We start from the raw sequence: 19,352 nt of genomic DNA, 5'->3' as shown, positions 1-19,352 counted from the left end.
CAAACTATTCTTCTGCAACTTCCTCACCTCTCTCAGCCTTCACAGAATAGAAGAGTTACAGTCTTGCTCTGGATTAGGCTCTGGCTTAAGAGAATGTTATGGCTGGTTTGATCTTCCACCCAGACCACTAAGACTCTCCACATCGGCAAGAAAGCTGTTTCACTTTCTTGTCATTCATGTGTTCATTAAAGTAGCACTTTAAATTTCCTTCAAAAACTTTTTCTTTGCATTCACAGTTTGGCTATTTGGCACAAGAGGACTAACTTTCTGCCTGTCTTGGCTTTCAACATGCCTTCCTCACGAAGCGTAATCATTCTAGTTTTTTATTTAAAGTGAGAGACGTGCAACTCTTCCTTTCGCTTGAATACTTAGAGGCCACTGTAGAGTCATTAATTGGCCTAATTTCAATATCATGTCTCAGGGAACAGGGAGACTTAAAGAAGTGGGTGGAGATAACAGCTGGTTGGCAGAGCACTCAGAACACACACACACAATTTATTAAGTTCCCTTTCTTACATAGGCACAGGTTGTAGTGTCCCAAAATAATTACAATAGTAACATCAAAGATCACTGATCACAGATATAGTGATAATGATAATGAAAAAGTTTGGCCTATTGTGAGAATTACCAAAATGTGCTACAGAAACACAAGGTGAGCACATGCTTTCGGAAGACTGGCACCAACAGACTTGCTTGACACAGGATTGCCACAAATCTTCAATTTGTAAAAAATGCATTGTCTGCAAAGTGCAATAAAGCAAAGCATAATGAAACGAGGTATGCCTATACTTTCTTCCTGGGTGAAAAGGTGTGACTAAAGTGAGTTGAAATCCTTGATTTAGAGAAAAAGTCAGTTCTAATGACCTTAAACTACAGTCAAGGAGAGAGTATAAACATGGATCACCTATTGAGCATACTCGTGAAGTCTGAATTGGAGCACTACCTGCTTCCCACAGCCTGAAGTAGATTCAGCCAATCTCAGCAAGGTCTTAGGTATATGACTATAAAGAGTTAAGGCCTTGGTTCTCTTCTGCATTCATCTGAGGTGCATTAGCATTGATAAACAAGTTATGATATGGCAAATTTACCTTTATTTTTTGAGGATCTAAACCGTTCAGCAACTCTGTAAAGGCCTGTGCGGCACTGCGGCAACGCTGCTCCAATAAGGCCATATAGCCATCTTGAATTAAGCTTCTCAGCATTTTCATTATATTAGCAAAATCCTGGAAAAAAGAAATTCTATTTCAGTAACCCAAATCTACACATTTTTAATTTAAAACTTAAGATGCCAAGTTCAAGTAATATTTTATAACTAATGATCAAATGTTTAAATCAATACCCAAACTACCCTTATTCATCATATGCCTTTCTCAGCAGCACACTTTTAAAGTGAAAAATGAAAAGGTACTGCTTTACCATCTTAATTGCAACACCTCTTCTGTTGCCTGTGACAAAGGTGGCTCATTTTACACTACATGGCACTAAGCCTCACTTGCTCTCCAGACTAGACAGATAGCATTTTTAAGTTTTAACAATATATATGAAAAACACTAGCCATCATTTAAAATAAATTGTTTGGGAGTAGAACAATTAGACACTTAAGAACATACAATCAATATTCTAATCACTACCAGATTTTAACAACTGCCATCCTGCTCTGAAACAAACCTTAATTCTAAGCAAGAAATAAATATTTCAATTGTTAACTGTACTCCTGCCTAACATATATTTGAATATAACTAGATAAAATTACTGGGAGAGATAACAATAGGTTAAATGCAAAAGGAATAACATAAGGAATAAAAAGTTAAAACAAAATTGCTATCATGTACCCTTAAACTAAGAAAAACTTTGTAATTTGAATATGCATTATAATTTGAATTCATATTTTAGTGACATGGGAATAGCTGTAAGTCACCAAAGTTCCATAAAGATTGGAGAGGCAAGGCTAGACATTAAGCCTAAAATCTCCTCACTCCTTGCTATACACGTGTGTGCCATTCAAAAGGGCAGCGAATGCAAATATGTATGCTGTATTCCTCACCGTTCCTAAAAATGAAGATCCAAAAGGAGACCCCACTGCACAAATCACAGCGGAAAAAGCAGTTTGGTTACCAATTAACAAAAGCCTTCTGCTGGCCATTTTATTTAATTAATTAATTTATTTATTTTTGAGATGGAGTCTTGCTCGGTCGCCAGGCTGCAGTGCAAGTGGCACGATCTCGGCTCACTACAACCTCCGCCTCTGGAGTTTAAGCAATTCTCCTGCCTCAGCCTCCCGGGTAGCTAGGACTACAGGCACGCGCCACCACACCCAGCTAATTTTTTGTATTTTTAGTAGAGACGGGGTTTTGCCATGTTAGCCAGGATGGTTTCAATCTCTTGACCTCGTGATCCGCCAGCCTTGGCCTCCCAAAGTGCTGGGATTACAGGCGTGAGCCCCTGCACCTAGCCTCTGCTGGCTTTTCAATCAATGAATCAAAGTTTGGCAGAACGCTCCCCAGAATATGCATGGAAAAGAGCAGCTCTCACAAAAACTTAAAAGCTCAAAGACAGCCATATTTGTTTTAAGATATGAACTTGAAGTTGAAAATAATGATGTGCTAGCCCTACAAATACCAGTTATTAGCCTTTTATAAACTCATTCAATTTTAATCTTGTTCTCATTCTTTTTCTTTCTTCTTTAAAAGAGACAGGGCTCCCAAACTAGTGAGAGGCTTAAAAAAAGAAAACAGAAGAAAATAATAAATAAATAAATAAATAAATAAATAAATAAATAAATAAATAAATAATTCAGGGCCTTACTATGTTGCCCAGGCTGGAGAGCAGTGGCTAATCCTCACCTCAGCCTCCTGAGGATCTGGGACTACAGACACGTGCCATTATGCCCAGCTTTCTTTATCAGTCTAGAAATCAGATCCATACAGTCTCATGCTTTCATTGGAAGTCACTTCCCTCAATACAACATAAATGATCTGTCCTGAAAGCTCCAGCAGGAGCAGGCCAAAATCACATCACTGCACACCCAGTCTCTCTCACTCTTTAGCATATGGAGAGAGATTCAATCAAACTGTGTTGAATGAAGAGAGGCTCAAAGATACCAATCATATTTATTTAAATAGTCTTTTCATCTTCACAGGCTGTCATCTATTTAAGTATTTCATGGTTTTTAGAGTCAGTAAAAATCAATGTAAAAAGATAAAATTTAAAATCTCCAACTGTAAGAAATTCTCAAAAATGCTTTTTTTTTTTTTTTTTTTTTTTTTTGAGGCGGAGTCTCGCTCTGTCGCCCAGGCTGGAGTGCAGTGGCCGGATCTCAGCTCACTGCAAGCTCCGCCTCCCGGGTTTACTCCATTCTCCTGCCTCAGCCTCCCGAGTAGCTGGGACTACAGGCGCCCGCCACCTCGCCCAGCTAGTTTTTGTATTTTTAGTAGAGAAGGGGTTTCACCGTGTTAGCCAGGATGGTCTCAATCTCCTGACCTCGTGATCCGCCCGTCTCGGCCTCCCAAAGTGCTGGGATTACAGGCTCGAGCCACCGTGCCCGGCCTCAAATTACTAGGAATCTATTTTAGTTCTTTGTAAAATATCTGTTATGTATACTTAAAAAAAGATCCACATGTTTTGAAACAAGCATTCTATTCCATGTTAATGTATATTTTCCATCACGAAGTAACATAAAAAGAATTTTACATACAATATTATCTAATTAAGTTAAATCATTTAAAGAATAAAAGTTTGCTCTTTAATGACTTTAGAGTAAGTATAATGAAACTGTGTTTAAATAGTTTTAAAATAAAGTTAATATTACTGTTAACTCTTTGAGAAGCAAATAACTCCACAGTGTTAATCATTAGTTAAACCTCTAGCTAATATAATTATCAAGTTAATATTTAAATTAGTGATAGATTGGATTCTTAGCAGTCATATATATTAAATTATATGTCTATAACAGCTGGGTGTGATAGCTCACGCCTGTAATCCCAACACTTTAGAAGGATTGCTTGAGGCCAGGAGTTTGAAACCAACCTGGACAACATAGTGAGGCCCCACCTCTACAAAACTACAATATAATACAATAATTATATTTTTAAAATCTTAGAGATGTACATGATTAGAACTTTATTCACGTGAACAATGTTTTATTCAAAGAGTTTTACTTTTTCCATTGGAAAAGCTTCTCCATTACCTGGTGTGCAGCTCTGGAAGATTTAGAAAACTGTTTCTCCAAGATGTTCTTCAAATCTGCTGGTAAAGTCAATGGTGAACTACAACTAAAAGAAAAAAACATTTTAAAAAATCATTTAAAAATAAAACAGTTCTACTCATATAAAGAAAAAATAGAGCCAGGCACAGTGGCTCACACCTGTAATCCCAGCATTTTGGGAGGCCGAGGCAGGTGGATCACCTGAGGTTAGGTGTTCGAGACCAGCCTGACCAACATGGTGAAATCCTGTCTCTACCAAAAATACAAAAACTGGCCTGGTGTGGTGGTACACGCCTGTAATCCCAGCTACTTGGGAGGCTGAGGCAGGAGAACTGCTTGAGCCCAGGAGGTGCAGGTTGCAGTGAGCCGAGATCACACCACTGCACTCCAGCCTGAGCAACAGAGCAAGACTCAATCATATAAAAAAAAAAAAAAAGAAAAAAAATATAGAATCTGAATATTAGTTCACTCTCATCCCTCCAAAGTGACAGACAGAAGAAAAAAATATATGTACTGAAGGCCATGTAAAACACTGAGTAAATGGTAAGCCATACAAGTTGGCCATTCTTTCGGGGGGAATTGGCATTTTGGCAGTATTTCTATTAGAAATTTCTATATCCAATGCAATCTCAATAAACATTCCTATAAAATCAGAGGTGGAGGGAAACCAGATGAATTGATTATAAAGAAAATATGGAAAAGCGGCTTTTGAAAAAAGAGAAAAATTAAGGGGTATTTGCCTTGATCTGCAGTCACTAGTAACAACATTGTCCTAAAACAATAAATGTGCCCAATAGACAGTGCAAAGATGTTCAATGTGATGGGAAAATCTAATAATAAGATATAAGCATTTCAGAAAGTCTGACTCCCTAAGTTGGTGAGAGTAAGAAAATCTGAGGCACTCGATGTGGAGTTTTCTGAAAGCACTTCTGACATCAAATGTATAGATTTTTTCCAACACCAAATATTGTCATTTTTCCAAATCAATTCAACTGTCCAACACAAAATGAGTGTGCAATAATGCAATTCAGTTCTGATACTAACTCCCAGAGTTAGCACAGAGCTCACAGGGTAAAGAATCAGTCCCACCAGACTGCCCTCACTTCAGCTGCAAGTGGGGTACACAGGTTACCCACACTCCTGCCCTGCTGACTACAAGAGGGTTCCCATGATTACCTCTTCAAGCTCACTAGAAAAACACATGGAACTCAAGGAAGTGCTTGCTATTACCAATTTATTATAAAGGATACAACTCACCAACAGCCTAGGGGAAGAGATGCATAGGAAGGTTGGGGGTCACGAGGAGCTTCGTGCTCCCCTTGGGCATGCCACTTTCCCAGCACATCAATGTGTTCGTCAATCTAGAAGCTCCTCAAGCCCTCTTTTAAGGATTTTACTAAGGTTTCATTATGTAGGTATGTAGGTACAATTAACCACTGGCCACTGGTGCCTAACCTCAATTTCCAGCCCCCCTGCCCTCCTTGGAGGTCAGGTATGAGGTTGAAAGTCTTAGCCCTCTAATCAGGTGCTTGGTCTTTCCGGTAACTAGACCTCCTCCTGAACTATCTGAGGCACTACTTTGAGTCACCCCATGAGCATAAACTCAAATACATGGAACGGGGCTCATGATGAGTAACAAAATATACTCATATCATTCAGGAAATTCCATGGGTTTTGGGAGCTCTGTACCAGGAACTGGGAACAAATACCAAACACACGTATTTTTTATTACACCGCACCCTCTTGTAGATTAGCAGGAGTGTGAACAGTGCGCATTTTCTGAGAGAACAATTTGGCAATATCTGTCAAAGTCAAAATTACACGTCCCCTTTCATACAGCAATTCCACTATAGAAACAACTTCTATACATTATTTACAAAGTATTTATTGTAAATATACATCAACAGGTGCACAAAGGTGCATGTGCAAGGATGTTTGAAGTACCGTATGATTTATCCCTCTCAAAGGAAAGAAATAAGAAAAAGAGAGAGATGGAGAGAGGGAAAGAAAGTGAGGGAGGAAAAGAGGAAGGAAGAGCCTAATGCACAAAAATGGGGGATATGGCTATATTACAAAATACTGTGCAGCAAATGAAGAATGGAAGAGCTCTGTGTTCTGAACACAGGAAGAAACACAAGATACTTTGTAAAAGACAAAAAAGCAAGCTGTAGGTCAGAGTCATTCTAGTAACAACGAAAATGATGGTGATAGCAATGATGACAGCTGAAGCACACTGAAGATTTACGACGTTCCAGGGCTCTAAGCGTTTTATGTGGTTATCCCATTGAATGATGAAATAGTCCCATATGGTAGATACTATCGAATAAGGAGTGTTCGGTTTGAAAAGTGAAACAAAATATCAGAAAAATAAAAAAATTTTTTTTTTTTTTGAGACGGAGTCTCGCTCTGTTGCCCGGGCTGGAGTGCAGTGGCCGGATCTCAGCTCACTGCAAGCCCCGCCTCCCGGGTTCACGCCATTCTCCTGCCTCAGCCTCCCGAGTAGCTGGGACTACAGGCGCCCACCACCTCGCACGGCTAGTATTTTTTTGTATTTTTTAGTAGAGACGGGGTTTCACCGTGTTAGCCAGGATGGTCTCGATCTCCTGACCTCGTGATCCGCCCGTCTCGGCCTCCCAAAGTGCTGGGATTACAGGCTTGAGCCACCGCGCCCGGCCAAAAATAAAATTTTTTAAAATAAAACAGGTTAAAATTACAATTCTGCATTTAAAAAATGACCATATATTAAGCTCTGGTTTCTTTAGGGGTACAGGGGAGGGCAAGGAAGAAGACTCATGATTTTTCTATCAAATAATAGAAAAACATAATAATATGCTATATCCTTGCTTTGTATTTAATTTTTGTAGCAGTATCCAAAAATGGTCATTTTTGAAAAGAAATGAGATTTCACTGATTTTTTTTAGTGTTTTGATATTCAAATAATTCTCCCTGAAGCATCTATTATGGATTCAGATTAAGAAATGGAGAAGAAATTGAAAACCAGTGTATTGTGGCAGATATGGCTTTGCTGTTTCTCCAACATCACTTTCATTCACTTCAAAAACTTCTGGCCGGGCGCGGTGGCTCAAGCCTGTAATCCCAGCACTTTGGGAGCCGAACGGGATAGAGGTCAGGATATCGAGACCGGCTACCGGTTAACCCGTCCTACAAAATACAAAAATAGCCGGGCGAGTGCGGCGCCTGTAGTCCACTACTCGGAGCTGAGCAAGGAATGGCGTAAACCCGGGGGCGAGCTGCATGAGCTGGACCGCCACTGACTCACCTGGGCGGAGCGAACTCTGCTCAAAAAAAAAAAAAAAAAAAAAAAAAAAAAAAAAAAAACTTTGTATTGGCCGGCGCATTGCTCAAGCTGTATCCCAGCACTCCGAGACGGGCATCACGAGGTCAGGAGATCGAGACCATCTGGACTACAACGGTGAAACCCCGTCGCTAACAAAATACAAAAACTAGCCGGACGACCTGGTGGCGCCTGTAGTCCCAGGACTACGGTGAGCCTGAGGCAGGAAGAATGGCGTGAACCCGGGAGGCGGAGCTTGCAGTGAGCTGAGATCCGGCCACTGCACTCCAGCCTGGGCGGCAGAGCAAGACTCCGTCTCAAAAAAAAAAAAAAAAAAAAAAAAAAAAAAAAAACTTCTGTATTAAAATATTTACAATTTCACATTGTAATCAATTTATATCTTGTTGTCAATGGGGTATTAACTATAAAGATAGGAGGCAAGGCCAGGCACACGCCTGGAATCCCAGCACTCTGGGAGGCCAAGGCAGAAGGATCACTTGAGGCCAGGAGTTCAAGACCAGCCTGGGCAACAGAGCAAGATCCTGTCTCTAAAAAAAATTCAGTTTTAATTACCCAGGCATGGTGACATGCACCATAGTAGCAGTAGTAGTCCCGGCTACTTGGGAGCTGAGGCAGAAGAATCACTTGAGCCCAGGAGTTCAAGGCTGCAGTGAGCTAGGGTCACACTACTGCACCACAGCGTAAGTGATAGAGCAAGACCCTATCTCAAAAAAAAAAAAAAAAAAAAAAGAGAGCAGGCAATTAATTACTGTTAATTTTCATGGGGATGTCTGATATAATTCATTTTATAAGTAGTCAGAATTCATTAGGAAATATTTTCCTCTAACGAAAATTACTCAAAAGGGTATCTGAAATATGCATACCTATGTCTGTGTATACAGAGTAATTTTCCCAATAGTCATGAAACTGTTAACAGTGCACTCCTGGAGGCCCTAGAGAAGGGACTGCAGGAGGGGTCAAATGAAGTGAGCAAGGAAGGAGGTTTCATGTGCATCTTATATCTCTCTCAATGCTTTTTCCTTTTAGCGTACATATTCTGGAATTTAAAAAATTAATATGGACATATTAAATATTATATGACTTTCAGAAGTCAACATATTAATATCCAGGATTAATAATCCTTTAGCCAAAAATTATCATTTCCTAAAGATATGCTTTTGATATTTGAAAGGGATTTTGGTACTCATCATAATACATACATTAAAGTAGCTAATACTCAAAAAACAATCTTTTTTTTCCTTTTACTTGGGAAGAGTACGCTAGGGGAAAAAAAACACACCTAAGAGAAAAAACATACCTGAACTTCTCTGATTCATTGTTTCGAGATTTTTGTTTTCCTTTATGTTTTGGAGGCTGACCTGTGAACATAAAAGTATTTGTTCCTGAAATCTGTACATAAAAATCTACAAGCCTGAGAGTAAAACTATTTTTAAAATATAAACTGGAGTAAGAAAACAGAAGCGGCAATATGGTACGTGAGCATAACTACAAAAGGGTAAGCCGAAAAAGAAGCTACTGATGATATTTTTCCATACATAATAAATTATTAAATATAATCAATTATTAAAGATCAATTATAATAGTGATCATTATTATGATTTAGGTCTACCATAGAATACAGAGAGATACAGGAGACAACTTCTGTTCTCAGACAGCTTACAATTAGATGGGGTGAAAAGACACATCACTTCAGCAGTTAAACAACAATCATCCTTATGAAGAAAAGAAAGTACTGTGTTGTTATTGACATGTTAATTGCATAGTCAGTAATATCTCTCACAGCTCACAAAAGGGAAAAATCACTTAAGCTGGAGTGGTTAAGAAAAATGTTAGTGAGGATATAGCATTTGTTTGGTTTTGAGGAAGAAGTACGATTTGGATAGAATGGCCTGAACCCAAGAGCAGAGTTCATTTCAGAAGCACTAAGTAAACCTGTGTGATTTCAAGACCTCAAAAAGGGTGGAAGACTGGAAAAGGGCTGCTAAGGCAGGCTGGGGTGAGTGTTTACAGACCCTTCGCTTTTCATGCAGCTCTGTGAGCCCAGCTTTATTCTGCTGGCAGGAGTAGGAAACCATTGCATATTTTTGGGCAGGGAGAGACATGCTCGGAGCTGTGTAGAAGAACTGGTATGGCAGGAGGAGCAGGGTGCATCTGATGAAGGTTTAAGGGGAGGGCACAGAGACAAGTCAGAGCCAATGTAATAAAGACGGAATGAGAGCCTGGGCTTTGGTGGCCTCAGAAAACAAAAGCAGCTTTTGGAAAGGCAGAAGAATTCTAGTTTGATTTCCATTCTGTGACCTTGGACAAAACTACTTAACCTTAACCCTGGAACTTCAATTTCTTCACCTGTATGTAAATGCTGAAGGGTAGACAGAATTTATTTAATTAAATGATAATAATGGTCTGAGAAATATCAAGAAATTAAAAGCTATCTTCCACAAAAAAAGTTTTATCCTCAAAGATGTTTCATATGCTGTTGGAATTGCATCAGGTAGGACAACTGCCTGAGTTTTCCCTCCGTGTCATGACGCCAATGTGCTAACCAAATGGAAATGCTCGATACTAAGTAGCTATATCTACGGAACTAACTGAGCCTGAGCGAACATGAAGCTGCAGTTCGCAAAAAATAGAAATGGCTGCTAGAAGCAAAACCATGGAAAGAAAAACCAACCACCCAACAAACAAGAGAAGGGAAAAGAGAGGATCGTTAACTAAAAAACCAACAATCTCACCTTAAGAATCCTGGGAGGAACACTTCCAGGCTTGAGGTCAGTCACTGTTGTGTGTGACCACAACCTTAAGCCATCAAGAAAAACTGTATTTTCCTAAATCTCGTGTTAAAAGGCAGGGAAGCATGTAATATACTTTAGAAAGATTTCCTTCAAACTCTGGTAGTGTTAAGATTCAGAAATGAATGAAGTACAAAAATATTCACTGCTCCAGAACCTTCATCTCCAAATGATGCCAAGTAATGAGGTTCTGCGGTATCTGTGTTTACTAGATATGTAAATAAATACATGCACTGAGCACACACAACTTAAAACAAATGAGACTTAGCCTACAGCACTGTTATGGTGTGGACATGTGTGTCCCTCACAAGATTCACATGTTGAAATCCAAATCCTCAAGGCGATGATAATAGGAGGTGGAACCTCTGGGAGGCATTAGGTCATGAGGCTGTCCCCTCATGCATGGGATTAGTGCCCTTATAAGAAGACACCCCAGGCTGGTCGTGGTGGCACACGCCTGCAATCCCAGCACTTTGGGAGGCTAAGGTGGGAGGACCGCTTGAAGCCAAGATTTTGACACCAGCCTGGTCAGCGTGGCAAAACCCTATCTCTACTAAAAATACAAAAATTAGCCTGGCGTGGTGGTGCATGCCTGTAATCCCAGCTACTTGGGAGGCTGAGGCAGGAGAATTGCTTAAACCCATGAGGCGGAGGTTGCAGTTAGCCCAGATCATGCCACTGCACTCCAGCCTGGGCAATAGAGCAAGACTCTGTCTCAAAAAAAAGAAAACGAAAAGAGACCCCAGAGGGCTGTCTTGCTCCCTTCTACTACATGAGGACACGGCAAAAAGATGGCCATCTATGAACCAGGAAAAGGACCCTCAGCAGACATCATATCTGTTGACATCATGATGATGAATTTCCCAGCTTCTGGAAATGTGAGAAATAAATGCTTGTTGCTTATAAGCTATCCAGTTTATGGTATTTTTGTTATAGCAGCATCCGTTCTCAACATGGGTGATATCACTCCCAATAGGGTGAAAATTAGTTATTGGGAGACAATATCAATTCTTTTTACACATAAAGCACAGATGCACATATGGTACATAAACAGCTATTAAAATTTTATGGGGGAGAACAATTAGATTTAAAAAGGTCTAAACAGGCTCCTAGCAGGTGGGAGGAAGGGAGGCAATAATAAACTTTCAATAAGGAGAAACAACAGCCTAAAAAAAATTAAGAAGCAGGTCAAAAAGAGCTATGTACTTCATCTTTTCCTTTCCTTTTATTTGAATTTCCAAAATTACATTTACTAAATAATATGAAAAGACTGAGCATTGATTTCAAATAAATATTCAACAATTTCTTAACATAGAAGCATTATAAAGTAAAGGAGAACAAGAGTGGATATAAGCAAGGCTTGTGCAAATTGTAGGGCATCCCAAGTTTAGGAGACATTATATTAACTTGGCAACAATTGATATAAAAACAATACTCACTTGATGGTGGTGAAAATTCAGGATGACAGTCACAATCATCTACCTTCAACACCTCATTCACTACCTGCCAATGAAAATTAGTGAGACTCTAAAAACAAAAACAAAAACCCAACCATGAAGAATTCAATAGCCATATAAAAGAATTTAGAATAGAATAGGATAGAATTCACCCAAGCATCTAAAATATGCAGCTGGTTATTAAGCCTAAATGTATAAACAAGCAAACAAAATGATAACTAATGATAAGGATCATGATACACAACGACAAATTCTTGAATGACAATTCTATTTCTGTTGCCTAGCACAATGCCTGACATGACAACTGTTCAGTAATATCTGAATTAACACTATCACATCTGTACATAAAAATCTACAAGCCTGAGAGTAAAACTATTTTAAAAATATAAATTGCAGGAAGAAAACAGAAGCAGCAGCCGGGTGCAGTGGCTCACGCCTGTAATCCCAGCACTTTGGGAGGCCGAGGCAGGCGGATCATGAGGTCAGGAGATCGAGACCATCCTGGCTAACATGATGAAACCCTGTCTCTACTAAAACTACAAAAAAATTAACCAGGCGTGGTGGTGGGCACCTGCAGTCCCAGCTACTCGGAAGGCTGAGGCAGGAGAATGGTGTGAACCCGGGAGGTGGAGCTTGCAGTGAGCGGAGATCGCACCACTGCACTCAAGCCTGGGCAACAGAGCAAGACTTCAACTCAAAAAAAAAAAAAAGAGAGAGAAGCGGCAATATGGTACTCGTGAGTATAACTACAAAAGGGTAAGCCGAAAAAGAAGCTACTGATGATATTTTTCTATATATAATAAATTATTAAATATATTCAATTATTAAAGATCAATTATAATAGTGATCATTATTATGATTTAGGTCTACCATAGATACAGAGAGATACAGGAGGTAACTCCTGTTCTCAGACAGCTTACAATCAAATGGGGTGAAAAGACACATCACTTCAGTAGTTAAACAACAATCATCCTTATGAAGAAAAGAAAGTACTGTGTTGTTATTGACATGTTAATTGCATAGTCAGTAATATCTCTCACAGCTCACAAAAGGGAAAAATCACTTAAGCTGGAGTGGTTAAGAAAAATGTTAGTGAGGATATAGCATTTGTGTTTGGTTTTGAGGAAGAAGTACGATCTGGATAGAATGGCTTGAACCCAAAAGTAGAGTTCATTTAGAAGCACCAAGTAAACCTGTGTGATTTCAAGACCTCAAAAAGGGTGGAAGGCTGGAAAAGGGCTGCTAGGGTAGGCTGGGGTGAGTGTTTACAGACCCTTAGCTTCAGATCCAGCTGGAAATGCTCAAAACAATTCCAGATCCAGCTGGAAATGCTCAGTATAAACTCCTCTCCCTAACTGAACACAGTCTCTTAGAAATTTTCAATGTTATCAACAAGAGGACTTTTCCAACCACCGAAGGAAGAAGATACAAAGAGAAGTAAGTGACAAAATCGTTATTTTTAAATTTAATTTTATTTTTTTTTTGAGACGGAGTCTTGCTCATCGACCAGGCTGGAGTGCAGTGGCCGGATCTCAGCTCACTGCAAGCTCCGCCTCCCGGGTTCACGCCATTCTCCTGCCTCAGCCTCCCGAGTAGCTGGGACTACAGGAGCCCGCCACCACGCCCGGCTAATATTTTGTATTTTTATAGAGACGGGGTTTCACCGTGTTAGCCAGAATGGTCTCGATCTCCTGACCTTGTGATCCGCCCGCCTTGGCCTCCCAGAGTGCTGGGATTACAGGCGTGAGCCACTGCGCCCGGCCCAAAATGGTTATTTTAAAATTCTGTGACTTTAAAATATTATATTTATGTAGTTGTATGAGATACTCAGATTATTTATTATAAAAAGAATCATTCTTTTGGTAACAATAGGCAAAAAGGGTTCAAATCGCCAAAAATTTGGTTTCTATTACTACCAAAATATTACTGTAAAAATATGAGACTATCTATACTTGAAAAAAACTGTAGTTTTCAATGGAGCTTACCTTTAGATTCTGATTACCACCGCTGGCCATTTCGTGATTAATTTTTCTGAAATCTCTTTCCTTCTCCACAAAGTTAAGTGAAGTTGCAAATACAGGTGTTGATAAATTCCTAGGTGTGTAGGCCCTAAGTGGAGGGAAAAAAGAAATGAATTATTATATATTTTTAAAAAGTTATCCTTTGAATGAACAGGTTGCAACAATCACAGCCTTTTTTCCTTGAAAGCAAGGTATTATTGTTTTAAAAAGATTTTCTACCTGTGAGATGGGGCTTTATCAATAAACATTATTTTAAATTTGGTATTAAACTCAAAATAAAGAAAGAACAGTTCAATGGCCGGGTGCGGTGGCTCACACCTGTAATTCCAGCACTTTGGGAGTCCAGGGCAGGTGGATCAGCTAAGGTCAGGAGTTCGAGATCAGCCTGGCCAACATCGTGAGACCCCCGTCTCTACTAAAAATACAAAAATCAGCCAGGTGTGGTGGCATGTGCCTGTAATCCCAGCAACTGGGGAGGCTGAGGCAGAAGAACTGCTTGAACCCAGTAGACGGAGGTTGCAGTGACCTAAGATTGTGCCACTGCACTCCAGCCTAGGTGAGACAGAAGGAGACTCTGTCTCAAAAAAAAAAAAAAAAAAAAAACAACAACTTCAAAAAAAAGCATTCTGGGTTCTAACCAGATGCAGTGGCTCAGGCTGGGCACAGTGGCTCACTTGTAATCTCAGCACTTTGGAGGCCAAGGCAAGCAGATCACTTGAGGTCAGGAGTTCGAGACCAGCCTGGCCAACATGGTGAAACCCCATCTCTACCAAAAATACAAAAATTAGTCAGGCATGGTGGCAGCTGCCTGTGGTCCCAGTTACTCGAGAGGTTGAGGCAGGAGAATCGCTTGAACCTAGAGGCAGAGGTTGCAGTGAGCCAAGATCACATCACTGCACTCCAGCCTGGGTGACAGAGTGAAACTCCGTCTCAAAAAAATTTAAAAAACAAACGAACAAAAAAACCTATGTCCTTGTGTTAAATTTAAATATCCTAATTTAAGTTAAATTCGGATACTAAAATTAAATTTAAAGACTCCGCAGCCAATTTCTTTATGTCTACATGTTCAGCATGCTACAGAATGAGCAGCTTCAATATCCCAGACATCTGAACAAGCATGCAGAAAAACATTTAATCTGTTTTAACTGCCAAATATGCAAAGGTAGAACCCTGGTTGCTATTGTTTTCTTGTGAGCATACTCAAGTCTGTCTGTTGCCTAATTCTAATAGGAAGTATCTTAGCCTTTGAAAGACATCAGGAAGCTGGAAGTATTAGGTTGGTCCAAGAGTACTTGTGGTTTTTGCCATAGATGTTTCCAAGACAGAGGTGAAGGGCAGAGGGCACAGGCTATGTCCCAGCTCTCTGCTGCCAGGAGCTTCATGGCCAAACTGGTCCCATTCAAGCATAGTAAGGTCCAATTAACATTTCACCCCTCTTTTCCCACAGGATTAGGCTACTTATATCTATATGGTTCAGAAAAACAGCGAAATAAATCTGACAACTTACAGGTCACCTGATAACACAGGCACTTAAAAAACTACCTCTCTTCCTTCCATCTCCAACTTTACTATGGTTGCTATTAGCTCCTAAAGCGTCAAACAGAAGTGATTCTTAAATTCATGGAGCAAAGCCATTCCTAGCAGCAGCTACTGACCTGCTATTAACTTACCTGTTTTCGTAAAAGGCTTTAATTGGATCCTTATTTGCTGTTCGACCTATAAAAGTCAGTCACACACACATATACATAGTAATCAATGGATTGGCAACATAAGACTTTAAAAGATTTTCAAATTTACTTTAAGCTGATAATAAGGAACATCAAATTTAGAAAACTGAAAAGTAAACCTAAGCAATTTTTCATTTCTAGATGTCTTTAGTTTTAGGATGGTGTCAACAAAATGTTACATAAACTTTGTCTGACATTCCATCACATGTGATCATTGACAAGTTGACAGCAACATGTAAATCTGAATCAGAGGTGGTACCTGTCTTCAAGGAACTCACGATCTTATTATATAATCATGTTATGATGGATAACAACATCTGCCAGTCAAACAGAGCTGTTCAGCTCAGCATTTTACGACCCGAAGAATAAAAAGCAGGAAAAACTCATACACTAAAAATGTAGATTAAGGGACTTTCAGGCATTGGAGAAAGCAAAAAGACGTAGTAGAGAAAACAAGGGCAGAATGAAAATCTACAACTCCTAGCCTGCACAGCCAATTTCTGCTATATATATAAAACACACTACATATACATATGTTCAGCACACTATAGAATTAGCACAAACGGTGCAGAAACATCAAGCAGCTCTGGGGTCTTTTCTTTAGGAATAACTTTAGTAACGAAGGAAGTATTTTTAAATAATTTTGTTTCAAAAAGCTTTTATTGTATTCAAAATTTCTGAAAGGGTTTTTTTTTCTACAGAAGAACAAATAATAACAATTTAGCTGCTGTCTGTTTCAAATAAAAAGTACAAATCATTTATAATTACCTAATGGATAACATGTAACTCTACACAGATAGAAATGAAAAACTCAAGTGCCATGACCAAGATAACATGCTAAAATAAGGATAAGTCATCTGAGGATTGATTTGTGGTCCTCTGTCAATCCAAGAAACCCACCTTCCAAAGTCTGAAAGGGAATTAGACTGTAACCAAAAGAGTCTTAGGTGAAATACCTTGTAGGTCTTCTATTTGTTTTTGTAACTTTACATGCTGCTGAATTAGATCCTTGATTCCCTCAGGGTCATTTTTACAGAGTTTTTGAGCTTTTATGTTTGCTTGCAGGGCCCAGTCATATTCCCCCAGCATAGAAAGAGCATCACAATAACGATAATGACCCTGTTCCAAAAAGATAAATTTAAATTTTTTCTCAAAAATATGCTTAAGTTAAAGAAAACAGGTAAGGAACACTATCTTGCTTGAAAACGGATTCATTACTTAAAATATTAGATTAGGTCCCTACCAATGAAAAATAAATTTAAAATGTTAATACCTCAGGAAATAAAATGACCTAATGAGCTAAGTGAAAAGTTATAAATAGACAAATAATTACAATAATTAAGGATCAATATTTTTGCTTAAGAAATTTCTGTACCCACAGCAAACAGTTCAACTTTTGTTATATTTTGCTAACAGATAATACAATAATTTCTGCCAGATAAAGTAAAAAATGTCATTCATTATAAATAACTTCATGTTTTTAAAATATTTGAAGGCAATAACAGTCTCCAAGTCATCGTCTTTCCTACACCTGGAAATGGAGAAGTTTTTAGAGCTGGATGAAACCATTGGCCTGTGCTGTGGTTTTCCGATACCTCTGAACCTCCTGAGTTCAAATGATTCTCCTGCCTCAGCCTCCTGAGTAGCTAGAACTACAGGCATGCATCACCACAACCAGCTAATTTTTTCGTGTTTTTTTTGTAAAGACGGAGTTTCACATGTTAGCCAGGCTGGTCTCAAACTCCTGACCTCAAGTGATCTGCCTGCCTCGGCCTCCTAAAGTGCTAGGATTATAGGTGTGAGCCATCACGCCTGGCATCTAAAGCTTCACTTAAAAAAAAAAATGGAGATTTTTACAGTTTAGGAAAATACAGAGACTAATACACAGATACCCAGAATTAACTGTTAACATTTTGTTATATTTGCTTCTGATTTTTTAATGAAAGAAATAAAACTATTTCTGATGATACAGATATGGCTGAAATCTCCTTTGCACCCTCTCCAATCTCCTTTCCCTCTCTTACTGCCTAGAAGCAAACACTATCATGAACTTGATAGATATTTTTCCAGCCTATGTTTTACTGACTTTTTCATTTAACACTTTTAAAAATCCGTAAATGTTGATAAGCCAGTTAATTCAACTGCAATCTACTATTTGATTCATTCAATCACTAAGTCAACAATTATTTACTAACGCGTGCCTGCTAAGTGTCAGGCAGCTAGTCAGACAGTCTGGATTCAAGAGTGAAGTGAACCAAACACCAAAAAAATCTTTCCTTGGGGAGCTCATATTATACTGGAAGACACACACAATAGCCAATATAACTCAAACAGTAGGTATAATGTATTCAATAATGGTAACTCCAAAGAGGAAAAAAGGAAAGCAGGGAAAGAAGATAAGAAATGCATAGGAAGTGAGGTGTTTGGCATTTTAGTAATGTGGCCAGGGAATGTTTCACTGAGAAGAGTCCTTTCAATACCGACTGCAAGGAAATAAGGCGGCTGGCCAACGCTCCGGGGAAAAGCATTCCAGGCAGAGGGAAGGGCAAGTACAAAGTGGAAGTGGGCCTGGCATGTCTGAGGAACAGTGAGGATGCCAAGCGCCAACATAAAGTGAACCAGGGACAGAACAGGAGGAGTGAGGTTGGAGAAATAACAAGTCTTCAAGACGGGGACAGATCACACAGGTCAGAGCAACAACTTTGATCAAGTGAAAATACCACATTTACCTGCTGCTTCATCAACAGACATGTAGGTATTTGCAGTAGTATGCCAATAAAACAGCGCTGCAATGACCAACCTTGTATATCTCACCATGTGCATATTTGCTAGAAATTTTCTAGGGTACACACACTCAGAACCAAGTAACTGTGGAGTCTGTCTATCATACTGCTCCCTGAGTTGGTTGTAAGCAATCACACTCCCACCAGTTTACTGGGGCTTCCTGTTACTACACATACCCACCAACACTCAGGACAATCAGCCTCTTTAATTTCTGCCAATCTGAAGGACTCAAACATTATGACACTGTAAAATTTACGCACATAGTGGGTTCTGTGTGGAGGCCCTCTATTCTGCACTATTGGTTTCATTTTTCTGTGTACCAAATCCTTACAATTTACCAAATCCTACTATAAATAAGAAACTATTTCTATTTCTATCGGCCATTCAGGATTACTCTTCTGTGAAATGCTTACTTGTTTTACTGGCCCATTTTCTACTGGGTTTCTTATTTACTTTAGGAATTATGTGCATATTCCGGCTATAAATCCTACCAGTTATATATGTGGCAAATTATCTCCTCTCAAACTACTATTTCATCTACGGCGTCTTTTGACATACACAAGTTTTTAAGTTTGATATAGCCAAATGTATCAAGATGGGTTTTTTCACTGCTGATTTGTGCACTGTGTGTTAAGAAACCTTTTCCTGCCTCCTATAAAGACAGCCTCCTATAGTTCCTTCCCAGTTTTAAGTGGTTTTTCACACTCAGGCACACCCACCCAGAATATGCAGAGATGACCTCTCAATCACTAAGGCACCCTGAAGGCTCAAGATGCCCACAGGCCGCCTGTCCTCACACACAGCCTGTCACTGCTGTGGCTGGGTCCCCATGATGATCATGGATCTCATGACCGCCCTTTCACATTCTGGAGCTCTACGTAATTTCATATAGCATTTTTATGAACAAACACACCCAGTAAACAGATTTTTCACAATGTTGTATGGCATTATTTGCTCAAAGTAAAATATAGAAGAAACCTACCTTTGGCCAAGTGTTCTTCAGAATAGTGGCTCTCTTTCCATCACCGAGTGCATTTCTAAAAAGAAAAACAAT

At 39.3% G+C, this 19,352-nt stretch overlaps 1 protein-coding gene across 5 annotated transcripts in view; it reads right to left on the bottom strand.

Annotated features, from left to right (window-relative positions):
* Positions 1–19,352, bottom strand: part of TTC3 (tetratricopeptide repeat domain 3) — a 123,312-nt gene that overhangs the window by 68,188 nt on the left and 35,772 nt on the right. For 4 of the 5 annotated variants that reach the window (XM_030914716.1, XM_010384139.2, XM_030914715.1 and 1 more), the window contains 8 exons: positions 19,281–19,335; positions 16,471–16,633; positions 15,458–15,503; positions 13,752–13,875; positions 11,749–11,812; positions 8,818–8,878; positions 4,187–4,271; positions 1,089–1,223 (listed from right to left, as the gene is read on the bottom strand). In XM_030914716.1, the coding sequence (XP_030770576.1) occupies positions 1,089–1,223; positions 4,187–4,271; positions 8,818–8,878; positions 11,749–11,812; positions 13,752–13,875; positions 15,458–15,503; positions 16,471–16,603 (648 nt within the window). In that variant the 5' untranslated portion in view covers positions 16,604–16,633; positions 19,281–19,335. The remainder of the gene's footprint in view (positions 1–1,088; positions 1,224–4,186; positions 4,272–8,817; positions 8,879–11,748; positions 11,813–13,751; positions 13,876–15,457; positions 15,504–16,470; positions 16,634–19,280; positions 19,336–19,352) is intronic. The other variant, XM_030914718.1, reaches the window with a different exon arrangement.

This window comes from Rhinopithecus roxellana, chromosome 13, assembly GCF_007565055.1.
Source record: "Rhinopithecus roxellana isolate Shanxi Qingling chromosome 13, ASM756505v1, whole genome shotgun sequence".
NCBI classification, from domain to species: Eukaryota; Metazoa; Chordata; class Mammalia; order Primates; family Cercopithecidae; genus Rhinopithecus; species Rhinopithecus roxellana.
Note: the sequence above shows the minus strand (reverse complement) of the source record. Positions and strands in the feature narration are given on the sequence as shown.